Genomic DNA, 14,452 nt, shown 5'->3' on the forward strand with positions numbered 1-14,452 from the left:
ACAGCCTAGTAGTGCCATGTTTTTCTTCTTTTGTGTTTTTGTTGATTTTCTTGTTTAAAATGGACCCTAAGCACAGTCTTGAGAAGGTCTGGTGCTCAGCACAGGTGTGATGTGCCTTGTGGAGCAAGCAGGTTAGAGGAGCTGCTTTCAGTCTCATGCTCCGTGTCCGTGATTCCATGCGTGGGTGGAGCAAGTCGTCTTTAACCAGAAACACATGCGGAACAAGGTGTTAGTTGGTTGACAAATGGCAGCAAGTGCCATTGTGCTGCGTGGCTCCGTTCTGGGCGCCGGTTCACTCCCGCTTGTGTCAGGCGCCGCTGACCCGGTGGGGAGGGGGAGGGTCGTCCCCCTTGCACTGCGTGTCAGAGCCGCCCCCCAGCCACCAGGCTGCTATTCCCAAGAAGGACAGGGCACTTGGATGAAGGAACACCCAGTGCGGAGGAAGCAGGCCCCCCGCGTCCCTGAGGACATGGCTGTGTGCAGGGCCAGGGGCTGGTAGCTCTCCTGGTGCCGGCCCCGAAAGTCCCCCGGGGCCCCTCTGCCCAGGACGATGCGCGCTCTCCACCCCTGTGTCAGGCACAAGGGTCCTAAGCACAAAGCCGGCAGACAAGCCTGGCAGGTGAAGACCGCTTCTGTGGGGTTTCCCCGGGTGGCTGAGACCCGCAGACCTCGGCTGGCTGTAGCTAGTCTGGCAAAAATCAAGTAGCCGGGTGCTGTCGCATGAACGGACACCTGGCAGTGACGCCTGAGGCCCTCGTGTGAGCAGGAGTGGGTGGGTGGGGACTGCCTGAAGGTACAACTATATTCCTGAGGCGGGTACAAGGAAGGTTGCTCTGAATCGTGCAAGTGCTTCCTGGGCCCATGGCTCCCCCTGGCTGCCCCTGTGCCTTCTGGTCCGGGTGAGCCAGTGTGCATCCCCTGCCCAGGGCCTGGGGGGCACCTCCACGTCCCGGCGTCCTGCATCCCTGTGTCTCCTTGGCCCTGCACTTGACCTCCTGCTGTGTCCCCGTAGCCGAGCTGACCCTCCCTTCCTCACTACCCGGGCAGCCTCGCACTCATCTGATGCTTCACTCCAGGAGCACAGTCCCCTCATCTGCATTCTTCCGTGGCCAGTTCCAGGGTTTGGTTTGACACGGGGCCGGAGGGGAATCGGGGCTCAGGGGCCTCACACTGGGGCAGATGGGCTGGCAGTGCTGCTGTGCCCCGCAGGCCGTCGGGCCTTCCTCTGCAGCCCAGCCTGTCTCCTCACCCTGAGGAAGTGGCACTCTCTGGAGAGGAAGCAACCGCTCTTTTCATCTCCTGGAGCTTCCCTGTGTGCGCAGAGCAGGGGCGGGTGGGGGCCGGGGGGAGCCGGGGAGCCAGCCCAGGGCCTTGTGGGCACACGTCTGCGTGTCAACTCCAGGCCTGGTGTGTGACGTGACCCAGGAGCACTGAGCACCATGTGGGCCGTGAGGGGCCTCTGCACAGGGCCGGCAGCAGCCGCGTGGCCTGACCCCGAGCTCGGGCCTCCCCAGCGGCTCTGTGAAGAGACACACTATTTGAAGGAATAGAGATACCGGCTGTCCCTGAGAACACCCGCCGGCCAGTTAGCTTGCTCCAGGGTTTCTGGTCCCCAGGAGTCCAGTCCAGACCCCTGTGCCCGTGGCTGCTGCGGGCCTTGGCAGTGACGCACAGAGGCCTACCCTTGGAGCAGAGCCGGACCAGTGGGGGCCTAATGGGGGACAGGGGTGCACCCAAGAACACGAGGTCTGATTCACTGTCTCTTTGCAGCAGTGGCGAGTCCTCTGCACATGTTGGCGACACATGCATCGGCATCAGCCTCCCTGCCCACAAAGCGCCAGAATGGCGACCCGACGGAGCAGCCAGAGCTGAAGCGGGTCAAGACGGAGGACGGCGAGAGCATCGTCATCGCCCTGAGTGTGGACACACCGCCGGCAGCCGGCAGGGAGAAAGGTGTCCAAAACTAGCGACTGGGACAGCTTTTCATACTTTAATATCTACTCTGTGGTGCCAAAAGGAGACACTGCCTCTCACCGACACTCGGAGCGTGTCGTCTTGGTGGGTAGAGGGCCCTGCGGTTGGACTTCACCTCAGCACTGAAAACACAAAACCCAGGTGGCCTTAAAACTCCTTAAAGACAGAAGTCACACCTGAACAAAACCACATGCAACAAAACCTGGTCCGGCAGTGTCTCCCCACCCGAGCTCAGCTTGTCCCTCCGGAGCGGAGCTGCTGGGACAGGGCGGGTTCCGTCCTGCCGCCCCCCAGGAGCCTTGGAGCTGGCACTGATAGATGAGACAGTCTTTTGTTGTTCACATGTGGAATTAGAGTATTTTGAGGTGTACTTTCTTTACGAAATAACGGGGTCTTTGACATTTCAGATCGCTCCATTTCTACTCTGGAAAATTTGAAATCACACAGGACCTTTCGTGTTGATTTCATTTGGGGAAAAGAAACAATGTAGTTTTGTTTTGTTGTTTGTTTTCGGCCTATGGAATGATTTCCTTTTGTCTGTCCTGTTAACGTGCAGATGGAGCTACTTGATGACATCTGCAGGTTTTCCGTGTTAGAGCAGGTGCCGCACGCATCTGGGACGGACGGACAGATGGACGCCCTCGCTGGGCCGCATGTTCACCATGACTGAACTGCTGGACTCTTGGAGCTGCACTTACCCGGGTCTCTTTCCTGCTACTTTTTGTTGTTTGTTCCTTTGTGTTGACTTTGTCCCTGGCATAATTTTCCACTCTAAGTAAAACAAGCCTCCTAAGTGTTGTGTGTGTTTAAAACGACAGAACTGTTCCTACTTCATTTGGAAAAAAGATTCAGTCTTATACCACACACCCTTTTCAGACGAGTGTCACAGGTCTCTCCGTGGCGTGTTCGCTAGTCACTGTCACCGGTTGTAGGCACAGAGCCGTCGTCCGACCAGCTGCCCACCTGATGATGATGCGGTCTGTCTGGCTCATGGGAGCAGGTGCTGGGTGGAGTCGAAGCTGCATGTTAACACAAGGGTCCTTCTCTGGTTTGTGACAGGAAATCCCCCTCAGCCTCTCAGAACTGCAGTCCTAAAGCTGACTTCTCTCCTACAAAAAAGCAAAAGTGAGATGAAAGGAAACAAAGGTGAGACAGCAGTAGAGGCCCCGCCCGGCCTCAGTCATGCTGCCCCAGAAGAAAACCGCTGGCCTTTCCAGAGTGTTCCGGGGGGTTAGGGCTGAGCAGCTGTGCAAATAGAAGAGGGCTTTGGCCTTATTGTGAACTTTTAAATGTCATCATCATCATGTTATTTATTTAAATGTAGTTATTTTGGTATTTAATTTTTTTTAAAGAGAGGAGAAAAAAAAAACCCTGTATTTTCCTGGTGGAATGAAACGGCTCAGAATGGTATATTTAGGCAATTTTAAAACATTTATTATTTACCTACAAACCAAATATGATAAATCTGTTCAAGTATTGTGTGTCAACCCACAGTATGGAGCTGTCACAATGTTATTGCAGATAACGCGTATTAAAAATTATGAAATTACTGCACACTAGCTGGATTTATAACTCAGCCATTTAAAAAAATAAAAACAAAACCATCATGTGAATGATACCACGTGTGTGACAGTAGCAAAATCTAACTTGCAAGCTGAAGCACGGATGGATCAGAGCACCTCAGGGCAGCAGTCTGCATCTTCCATGCACTTTACAGATACCTTGGAATGTATATTTTTGTCTTTTTCTCAGAAGGTTTGCAATTTGCAAAATAACTTGGATTGCATTGTGTCTTGTGTAGGGTCAGGTCGCTCCACTGAGTGGTCCAGACCTGCCAGTCACGGCTCCTGTAGGCCCTGCCGAGCCCTGGGCAGGTGAGTGGTCGCAGCTGCCCCGGCAGGAACACTGGATTGGGCAGAGGCATCGTATGTCCTCCTGGAGATGTGTCTACACGGCTGTGTACCTGTCACCATCCAGAGAGACGGGTAGATTCTCCCGAAGTAAGCCCGCTCTGTCAGTTGGTTATTTCTGAGCCTAAAACACAGATACTTTTTGTGAGTCTGGAGGGATTTCTTCTGGGATTGTAGATTAACAAAAGCATCCAGTTCTCAACATTTAAAGGAGAGAGGAGGCTGGTTTTTTGCTGTAAGGTAGCTGGTGTGGGCCTTTTTCAGAGGGCCCGGGGGCCTTTTCTTGTTGCCTCGTTCAGCTGGCTGATTGATTGGCACGTGGAAAGGTAAGAATATCAAGGAGAAGGTAGAAAAAAAACTTGGATTTGCAAACAGCCATATCTCAGAGGCAGTTAAAAATGTTCAGTTTAGTGCTGAATTTCCAAGAGCCCTCAAAACGCCCAGGGTCACTGAGCTTGTGTCCCTTCCACCCTGCTTGATGCCTGGGGCCCGCTCCATCAGCAGACATGTGGCACTGAACTCTCAGCTGTTCACTGGCAGTTCCCAAATGTCTGATTTCAGGAGGTTTCTGCTTTGATCTTTGCCAAACTTCTGAGTCCCCCAAGGGACTAGAAACTTCGTTTGAATAGTTTTGCCCTGAACCGAACAAAAACAGGAGAGAAACTCACATGTGAGCCACAGAACAGGTGTGTTCCGAGGAGTCTGGGCATAATTTTGGATCCATCTTACTCTGGCATTGTTAGTCTCCACGTGGACAGTTGAGCTCCTTAAAGACCCCACCCCCTTTGCCATCCTCCCTAGAACAGCACAGACCTTGAGTCATGGTCAGAAGGGGGCAGGTGGGGCGGGGCCAGGACTTGGGATCTCTGTGCTGTGTGACACAAGGAGATAAGTGACAATCTTTTAAGTCCTAACCTCCACAACCCTAGAAAGTATAGTGGTGATTTGTGTGCAAAGATTTGAAATTTTAAAATTACCAAGTTCCTGAAATTCAATAAAATATTTTTACTAATTTTAATTGAATACAGAGTATCATTGTCATTGTTATTTTGATAAACTAAAGCAAGCATTTTTTAAAAAAAATTTTTTGTAACTCATGTTCTGAGCGTACCAAAGGCCTAGGGCACTGGAGCAAATGTGCAAAGGAGCTGCTCACACTGACCATGGTGTCGGCTCAGCCATTAGGAAGGGGTGTTACGTGACTGCATGAGGAACAGGCAAGGGGTCACAGGCAGTAGTTAACGGGGTTTGCTGATGTTTATCTGCAGCGCTGCAGTTTTAAAACCTATTTGAGGTTGTTGCTATCTTTTCTTCTAAGTCTTGCCCTTCAACCTAAGAAGATCACTGCAAACAACTTGAGATTTATCCTCCCACGAGATGCAAGTCTCACCTGAAGAGGCACGTGGCTGTGCAAGCTCCACACTCAGCTCCCAGAAAGCCCGTGATGTGGGCTGGTGTCTGGGAGCGTGCTGGTAGCCCTGGGCCACAGTGGCAGCAGGTACCAAGCATGGCGCCGAGCCCCCATGGGAGCGCAGCGAAGCAGCGCTGCAAGGCTCCTGGGGGCGCTTCATTCCTCCACCGACAGAAGGAAGCCTCATCGTTAGCTTGCTTAGGTCTGCTGCCCATGTTGTACCGATAACTGCTCTCAGAGGCTTGCAGCCTCATCCCCCTTCTCTCAGGAAGCATCACTCTGGTAATTAAGTTCACCCTGAAGTTACACTGTGGAAGCAGAGGTGACAGCTGTCCTAGAGGATAAGCTACTTCATCCAAGAAAAAGACGTTGAAGAAAAGAGCCTTCGGAGAAAGGAAACCATTCACTAACTGATAGATCTTTCCAGGTAGCAAAAAGCACTGCTAATTACAGGTAGGCCTGGCCCCTGTGTAGGGCCATGTCCCGTCTGCAGTGAAGACACCAGGGCACACTGTGCACCTACCTGCAGTCGCCAGATAATATGTTCTGGCATAAACAGGGAGGCATGAGAACCACGGTTCCGGGTGACTAATGCTGTGGGCCACTGGCCAGCACTCTGGTTCCTGTGAAATGCTGCACCACCTCCACATTACGAACCCAGCAACAGCAAGCTGGGTAAACCTGTGAGCACAAATTCCCCAAGTCTGGAAAAGCCTCTTGGGTCCCCGTGATGTAAGCACGCTCTACCCTGTGTCTTCCCAGTGGTTACAACTAACAACCCTTAACGGGATAAAGTGATCATCCTGGGTCTCTAGAAAATAAATCGTAACAGGGAGATGGGGGCTGAGGGATTGAAAGTGCAGGTGCGTCCGATATGCTGCTAATTTCCCATCTCTTCCCCTCTCATATCTCCTGGGCAGCCCGGATGCCAGAACTGCACATCAGAAACAGATAGTACCCAAGGGTCATGTCCCTGTCCAATGGGCAGCACATGGGAAGGGCCTGTGGACACGGAAAACGATGAAGCTGTACACCTGTCAGCAGCACCCCTGACAGTGCTTGGGCAGGACGGACCGGGAGAGGGGTCCCCGTGTGCCACGGAGGGGTGTGGAGCAGAGAAGCCCTGTGATGGTGGTCTTCCCTCCCTGGGGCCTCCACATCGGCCCCACGCTGGACCCAGTCAGTGTGCAGCACCACAGGGAGGCAAAACCTGAACTTCTTTAGCCAAAGGATGAAGAGGAGGGGTATCTGAGATGGAACTATGAGAAGATCCCCTAAAGTCCCTCTGACACCCTGGGTTCCCTGAGCTGCATGCATGTGCCTGGACCTGCGCCAAGGAAGTAGGAGCTGTTATTACCTGAACTGCTACATAACTGACTCCTGGTTCACGCAGGTGCAGACCCAAGTGGGACCGCCTGGGCCTGAAAACCAGTGGGCACCAGAGCCAAAGCCCACCCCGGGCAGATGAGCACGTCTGAACATAGATGGATTGCTTGCTCCAAGAAAAATAAAATCAATATTGTCTACAGGATTTTAATAAGATTCAGAGTAGCTCAGTCAAAATGTCCACAATACAATCCAAAATTACTCACCATATGGAGAGCCAGGAAAATCTTTTAAGGGGAAAAGAAAGTTAACATATGTCAACTTAAATGTGTTGGAATACTCAGAGCTTTTATATAAATATCTTTTATTGTAACCATACTCCACGAAAGAAGGGTACATGCTCTTGAAATAAGTCATAAACTTTAAAGTGAAAAATACAGTGGATAAAAACATTTGGAAGCAAACGAACTCTTTGGGACTTGTAGGAAAATATAAAATCTAAGGTGTATGGTAATTGGATTCCCAGCAAAAGGAGACAGACATTGGTGTAAAAAAATCTTTTTACAAAATGGTTGAAAATATTCCATATTTGACAGAAGACAAATATAAGATTCACAAAGCTCAGTAAACCCCAAAAAGTTAAACTCCAGGAAAACCATGTTAAAAATACCAGTGACTAGTGAAACTTAAGATTTAGTCTTGAGGGATGCCCAGGGGGCTCATTGATTGAGCATCTGCCTTCAGCCCAGGGTGTGACCCCGGGGTCCTGGGATCGAGTCCCGCGTCGGGCTCCCCACAGGGAGCCTGCTCCCCCACTCTGGGTCTCTGCCTCTCTCTGTGTCTCTCAGGAATAAATAAAATCATAAAAAAAAAAAACTTTGAATATTGTAATAACTAACACAAAGCTAAAAGGTAAATTAGGGATCCCTGGGTGGCGCAGCGGTTTGGCGCCTGCCTTTGGCCCAGGGCACGATCCTGGAGACCCAGGATCGAATCCCACGTCGGGCTCCCGGTGCATGGAGCCTGCTTCTCCTCTGCCTGTGTCTCTGCCTCTCTCTCTCTCTCTCTCTCTCTCTCTCTGTGACTATCATAAATAAATAAAAATTTTTTAAAAATGTAAATTAAAATGGAATGCTAAAAATATTTCAAATACAAAAGGAAGCAGGGAACATAAAACAAGGGAAAACCATGAACTAAGCAAACAATAACGAAATCATCAACAGTTACGTTCAATATAAAAAGTCTCGACATAAAAAAGCTTGTCAGAAGTTCAAACAGTCCCGTTTTCAAATGCATCAGAGAGCAGACTACGTGGGCACCTGCGTAGCTCACTCACCTGCCTTCGGCTTAGGTCGTGACTGCAGGCTCCTGGGCTCAAGTCCCACATGGGGCCCCCCAGCAGGGACCCTCCTGCCCTCCCACTCGTGCTCTGGCAAATAAAAATCGTTAAAACAAAAAAACCACCCACCTAGGACTAAAATGTAACCAAGGAGGTAAAAGACCTGTACTCTGGAAACTAAAACATTGATGGAGAAGATTAAGGATAAATTAAGTCGAAAGACATTCCATGGTCGTAGATTGGAAGAACCAATGTTGTGGAAATGTTTATACTGCTGCCCAAAGCCTTCTACAGATTTATTGCGGTCCCTATCAAAACACAAACAGCATTTTTCACAGAACCAGAACAAAATCCTAAAATTTGTACTACGAGAGACCATAATAGCCAAAGCAACCTCAAGAAAAAACGAAGCTGGAGGTATCACAATCCCAGATCTCAAGATCTTCTATAAAGCTATAATAAAATAGTATGGAACTGGCACAAAAAGAGACACAGAGATCAATGGAACAGAACAGAGAGCCCAGAAATAAACCCAGTTAATCCATGACAAAGGCAAAAATACACAGCGGGGAAAGGACAAATGGTGCTGGGAAAACTGGACCACTTTCTTGTACCATCCACAGAAATAAACTCAAAATAGATTTAAGACCTAAATGTGAAATCCTAAAACTCCTAGAAGAATAAAAGCAGTAATATCTTGGATGTCAGCCACAGCAACATATTTATGAGTATGTCTCCTCAGACCAGAAAAACTAAACTCTTGGGACCACACCCAAAGGAAAGCTCCGCAAAGGAAACCATCAACAGAACAAAAAGGAACCTACGACCCCAAAGAGCTCATTTGCAAATGATTTATCTGATAGAGTAGCATCCAAAACAAAGAACTTACACAACCTAACACCAAAAAATAACCCGATTAAACTATGGCCCGAGAACCCAAATAGACATTTCTCCAAAGAGGACCTACAGATAGATGGCCAGAGGCGGCCGGCGGATGGCCAACGTACAGGACTTCTTTGCCTTTAGCGCCCGCAGTTCTTGGTCGCGCTGCGTGGAAAAATGAAGAGTCGTGGGCAGCAGTGGTTACTGAGCGATAGTACAGAACTCCACGGAGGGCTCGGAGAGCACGCCCACCAGAGTTTCTGAGCCGGTTGTTTTTTTTAATTTTACTTATTTATTCCTAAGAGACAGAGAGAGAGACAGAGGAAGAGATGGGGGTGGGCAGAGACCCAGGCAGAGGGAGAAGCAGGCTCCCTGCGGGGAACCCGAGGCAGGACCCGATCCCCCCGGACTCAAGGATCACGTCCTGGCCGAAGGCAGCTAGACCGCTGAGTGCTGAGCCTCCAGGGCGTCCCTGAGTCTGGGAGTTTTTTATCTGATTAACCCTTCGTGGCCTGTAACCCAGTCAGGTTTTTGTCCATTCATGGGGGAAAGGGTAGAGGGCTCCTTCCCGGGGGGCGGGGGCGGTGTGCAGTCCTTTCCACAGCGCTTTCCTTCCAAACACTGCTCCTCATCACCAGTCATCAGGGGAGTGCAAGTCAGAACTCCGACGGAGATGGCCTCACACCTGTCAGAATGGCTATTATCAAAGACAAGGACTGACCAGTGCTGGTGAGGACGTGGAAAACAGGGAACTTTCTGCACTGTTGCTGGGAGTGTGAAGTGGTGCAACCGCTGTGGAAAACAGTATGGAGGTTCCTCAAAAAATTAAAAATAGAACTACCCTGTGGCCCAGTAATTCCACTAATGGGTATTTACCCAAAGAAAATAAAAATACTGACTTGAAAAGGTACACACACCCTTAGTTTACTGCGGCACTATTACAGCAGCCAAGTGTCCATGGATCAATGCATGGATGAAGATGGGGGGGGGTGCACACCCCCACACGCACTGCAGGTACTACCCAGCCATGAAAAGGGATGAGATCTTGCCATTTGCGACACGGATGGGCCTGGATGGTGTCCTATCAAATGAAGTAAGACAGACCTACCATGTGACCTCACTCATACGTGGAATCTAAAAACGAAAACAAATGAACAAAGCAGAAACAGACCCATAAATACAGAGAACTGGTGGCTGCCAGAGGGTTGGGGCCAGGGAAGGGGATGAAGAGATACAAACTTCCAGGTAGGACGTCAGGCACGAGGGTGACAGAGCACAGGGGACGTCGGGGACAGCGGGGCCTATGCTTGCGGTGTGGAGCTCCAGGTGACATGCAGAACTGCCGATCGCTGTGCTGTTCGCCTGAACGACCAGACGTCGTGTATCCGCTATACTTCAAAACTAAATTTTTCAAATAAAAAAGAGATTGTCAGACTGGATCAAAAAATAAGGCCCAACTTACTGAAGTGATGAGGACAGGTGAAAAGTAAAAGGCCGGGAAAGACATATCGTGCAAACATCAAAAAAACAACAGGAGCGGCTGTGCTGACGTCGAAGGTCGCAGAGCTCCCCACGGGGAGTTACCGGGAGGGAATGAGGACGTCCCATAGGGCCTATGCCCCTCCTCGCAGGGACGTGAAGGAAGCCAGGGCCCCGGTTTTACTTTCTGAGAGTAAGGCACTTGGAAGTGGCCCTGGGTCCCGCCGAGTCCCCGCCGAGCTCCACAAGAGCGAGCGCCTTCCTTGGGTGCGCGGGCGGTGAGGCCCGGGCAGGAAGCACCTCGGGGACCCGGCGGCAGGCGGGAAACTGCACCTGGGGCTTCAAAACTGACCTCTGGGGCTCCACCAAGGGAGCCGGAAAGACGACAGCTGTTCCGGACTCCCCCAGGAACCCCCTCGGGACACCGGCGGGAGGCCTGAGCTGAGCCCGCGTGCAGCCCTTCCTCACGCACAGCGGCTCTGCGGGCCGGAAGACGCCACCAGTCGTAACTCAAGGGAAAAACACAATCTGGAGAGAGCCTCCGACCCAGCAGGGCAGGGATGGCCTGACCAGGCCACGGAGGTATAGCAACCGTGATGACCGAGTGGGGCACCGACGGCACATGGGCGACGTACGGACACACGGAATCCTAACAACTTAAAAGGAAGGTTGGGGGTTAAAAACACAACACTAACCAAAACGAGGGTCTCCGATGGGCTTAGCACGCTGGGCATAGGGAAGCCGGCTCTGCGCTTCAGGAAACGTCAACAGGAACCTCCAAAGTGAAATGAGAACAAGGGTGGAAATACGTCAAGCAGAGCAGAATCCGGGCTGCGGGGCGGGCCGCGCCCATGGGCTTACAGGGGCAGCAGGGGGAAACCGGGCTCTTCAGGGATGCAGGTGATGTTTGAAGCAACGCTGATGGATAATTTCCCCCAAATCCGTGTCAGACATGAAACCACAGGTCCAGGAGTTCAGGGAACAAGATTAATGCCCAAAAAACACTATTACTAAGCAGATCATCCCTTAAAAATATCTTATTTATCTGAGACAGAGCGAGAGTGAGCAAGCATGAGCAGGGGGAGGGGCAGAGGGAGAAGCAGACTCTCGCTGAGCAGGGAGCCCAATGTGGGGCTTGATCACGGGACATAACCTGAGCCACCCAGGCGCCCCCAGGATTATCATTTTCAAAGTAGGAGGGCAACAGAGAAAACAGCAACGACTGTGGTGGCCAGTAGTCCAACTATACCAGTAATCACTTTTAACATCGGTGGTTTAAATGCACCAAGTATGGGATCCCTGGGTGGCTCAGCGGTTTGGTGCCTGCCTTTGGCCCAGGGCGCGATCCTGGAGACCCGGGATCCAGTCCCACGTCAGGCTCCCGGTGCATGGAGCCTGCTTCTCCCTCTGCCTGTGTCTCTGCCTCTCTCTCTCTCTGTGACTATCATAAATAAAATAAAAAAATTAAAAAAAATAAATGCACCAAGTAAAAGATTGTCAAAGTGAATCTAAAACCAAGATCCTGGGGGTGGCCCCGTTGGCTCAGCGGTTTAGCACCGCCTTTGGCCCAGGGCGTGATCCTGAAGACCTGGGATTGAGTCCCACGTCGGGTCCCTGCATGGGACCCTGTGTCTCTGCCCCTCCCTCCCTCCCTCCCTCCCTCCCTCCCTCTCTCTCTCTCTCACTCTCTCTCTCCCCCTGTGTGTGTCGCTCATGAATAAATAAATAAAATCTTAAATAAACCCCACCAAGACCCTACTACATGTTGTCAACAAGCAACCACTGTAAATATGAAGACACGAGGATTAAAAGGAATGGCTGGAGAAAAAGATGTCGTGCCAAGGCTGATCAAAAGAGAGGAAGAGGAGTTCCAGTCTTTCCAGACAGAGCTGGCTTGAAACCAGGAAAGTTAGCACAGATCAGGGCGCCAAGTAACGATAAAGGGGTCACTTCTCACACAAAATAAATGAAGCAAAACCCAAGAGAACTAAACAAAACAGACAAGTCCACGTTACATGTAGATACATCAGCACTGGGGCTGCCTGGCCGCTCCATTAGAGCTTGCAACTCTTGATCTCAGGGTTGTGTGAGCCCCACGTTGGGTGTAGAGATGACTCAAAAATAGAACTAAACAGGGAAGCCTGGGGGCTCAGTCAGTTAAGGATCCAACTCTTAATTCAGCTCAGGTCATGTCAGGGTCATGAGATTGACTCTCACATCAGGCTCTGCAAGGAGTGTGGAGCCTGCTTAAATTCTCTCTCTCCCTCTGCCTACCCACCCCCATCACGCTCATGCACTCTCTCTCTCTCAGGGGGAAAAAAAAGATACATCAACACTTATCTCTGGGAAATCAATAAAAACAAGCAGAAAGTCAGCAAGGAGGGAGAATCTCTGAGCAGCAGCATCAACAAACTTGGCCTCATGGTTAGTGAAGGGCTCTCCTGGCAGCAGGACACGTTCCTTCCATGTGCGTTGAACAGTCACCAGTACAGACACATCCTGGGTCGCAAACACTATGAACTTGAAAGAATTAAAATCAGGGGCAGTATGTTCTCTGATGGGTAAATAAACTAGAAATCAATAGCAAATGCAAATTTTAAAACCTCACATGTTTGGAAAGGAGACAATGTATTTTGGAATAATCCATGCTGTAAAGAGGAAGTCTCAAGAGGAAGTAGAAAATTAAAAAACCTAAGAACTTGTAACAATGAACATGAAAATATATCACATTTGTGAAATGCAAGGCACCCAGGTGGCTCAATGGTTGAGTGTCTGCCTTCAGCTGAGGGCATGATTCTGAAGTTCCGGGATTGAATCCTGTATCGGGCTCCCTACAGGGAGCCTGCTTCTCTCTCTCTATGTGTGTGTCTCATGAATGAATAAATAAAATCTGTTTTAAAAATTGTGAAATGCAGGGCAGCCCGGGGGGCTCAGCAGTTTAGCACCACTTTCAGCCCAGGGCCTGATCCTGGGGACCTGGGATCGAGTCCCACGTCGGGCTCCCTGCATGGAGCCAGCTTCTCCCTCTGCCTCTGTCTCCGTCTGTCTCTCATGAATAAATAAATAAAATATTTTTTAAAATTGTGAAATGCAGCTGAAATAGCATTTCTGTGTTTTAAGGAGGCTCCCACCCAGTGTGGTGTGGGCCCAATGTGGGGCTTCTGATCTCATGACCCTGAGATCAAGATCTGAGCTGAGGTCAAAACTTGGACGCTTAACCAATTAAGCCCCCCAGGTGCCCCCGAAATAGTATTAGGTTGTGATCTCGGGGTCATGAGATCAAACCCCACATCAGTGCTCAGGGTGGAGTCTGCTTGAGGTCTTCTCTCTCTCTCCCTCTTCCCCCTCACTGTGTGCACACTCTCTCTCTCAAATAAATGAATATATCTTTTATTTTTTTTTTATTTTTTTTAAAGATTTTATTTTATTTATTTATGATAGTCACAGAGAGAGAGAGAGAGAGGCAGAGACACAGGCAGAGGGAGAAGCAGGCTCCATGCACCGGGAGCCCGACGTGGGATTCGATCCCGCGTCTCCAGGATCGCGCCCTGGGCCAAAGGCAGGCGCCAAACCGCTGCGCCACCCAGGGATCCCTGAATATATCTTTTAAAACAATTTTTTGAAGATTTTATTTATTCATAAGAGACACAGAGAGAGGCAGAGACCCAGGCAGAGGGAGAAGCAGGCTCCCCGCGGGGAGCCCCATGCGGGACTCGATCCCGGGGATCAGGCAGACGCTCAACCACTGAGCCACCCAGGTGTCCCTGTTTTTTAGAAATCTTATTGGATCCTGGAACTTAGGGAAACCTCGGACATAACATCAGGTGAACACAAGCTAAAAGAGCAGACCTCAGTGCCCAAACAAGACAAGAGATACAGTCTTTGTGAAAGCAGCTGGAGAAGTGACCGAGCCTATGGACCCCTACAGCCTTCATTGAGCAGCAGCGGTCCCGCGGGGCCGGCAGGAGAGGATCTGATTTCCAGGGTGACCGTGCCGCAACAGCCAGGATGTGCAGTCGTCCACAAAAAATTACAAAGCGCAGAAAGGAACAGGAAGCGGTGGGCCATTCACAGGAGAAAAAAATGGACAAACCATCTGTGAGGAAGCCCAGAAAGTAGACTTACTAGACC

General features: G+C 50.5%; 2 protein-coding genes across 3 annotated transcripts in view; one reads left to right on the plus strand and one right to left on the minus strand.

Annotated features, from left to right (window-relative positions):
* Positions 1–4,907, plus strand: part of FOXK2 (forkhead box K2) — a 73,165-nt gene extending 68,258 nt beyond the window's left edge. Inside the window, exons 9-10 of one of the 2 annotated variants that reach the window (XR_012009424.1) lie at positions 1,771–2,058; positions 2,531–4,907. Coding sequence is in view for 1 of the 2 variants with exons in the window: in XM_072782100.1 (XP_072638201.1) it covers positions 1,771–1,967 (197 nt within the window). In the remaining variant the exon portion in view is untranslated. Of the gene's footprint in view, positions 1–1,770 lie in introns of both variants that reach the window. The other variant, XM_072782100.1, reaches the window with a different exon arrangement.
* Positions 1,774–14,452, minus strand: part of WDR45B (WD repeat domain 45B) — a 42,049-nt gene continuing 29,370 nt past the window's right edge. The window contains exon 9 of the mRNA XM_072782107.1: positions 1,774–3,083. Coding sequence (XP_072638208.1) covers positions 3,044–3,083 — 40 coding nt within the window. The 3' untranslated portion in view covers positions 1,774–3,043. The remainder of the gene's footprint in view (positions 3,084–14,452) is intronic.

This window comes from Canis lupus, chromosome 16 (genome assembly GCF_048164855.1).
Source record: "Canis lupus baileyi chromosome 16, mCanLup2.hap1, whole genome shotgun sequence".
In the NCBI taxonomy this organism is placed as follows: Eukaryota; Metazoa; Chordata; class Mammalia; order Carnivora; family Canidae; genus Canis; species Canis lupus.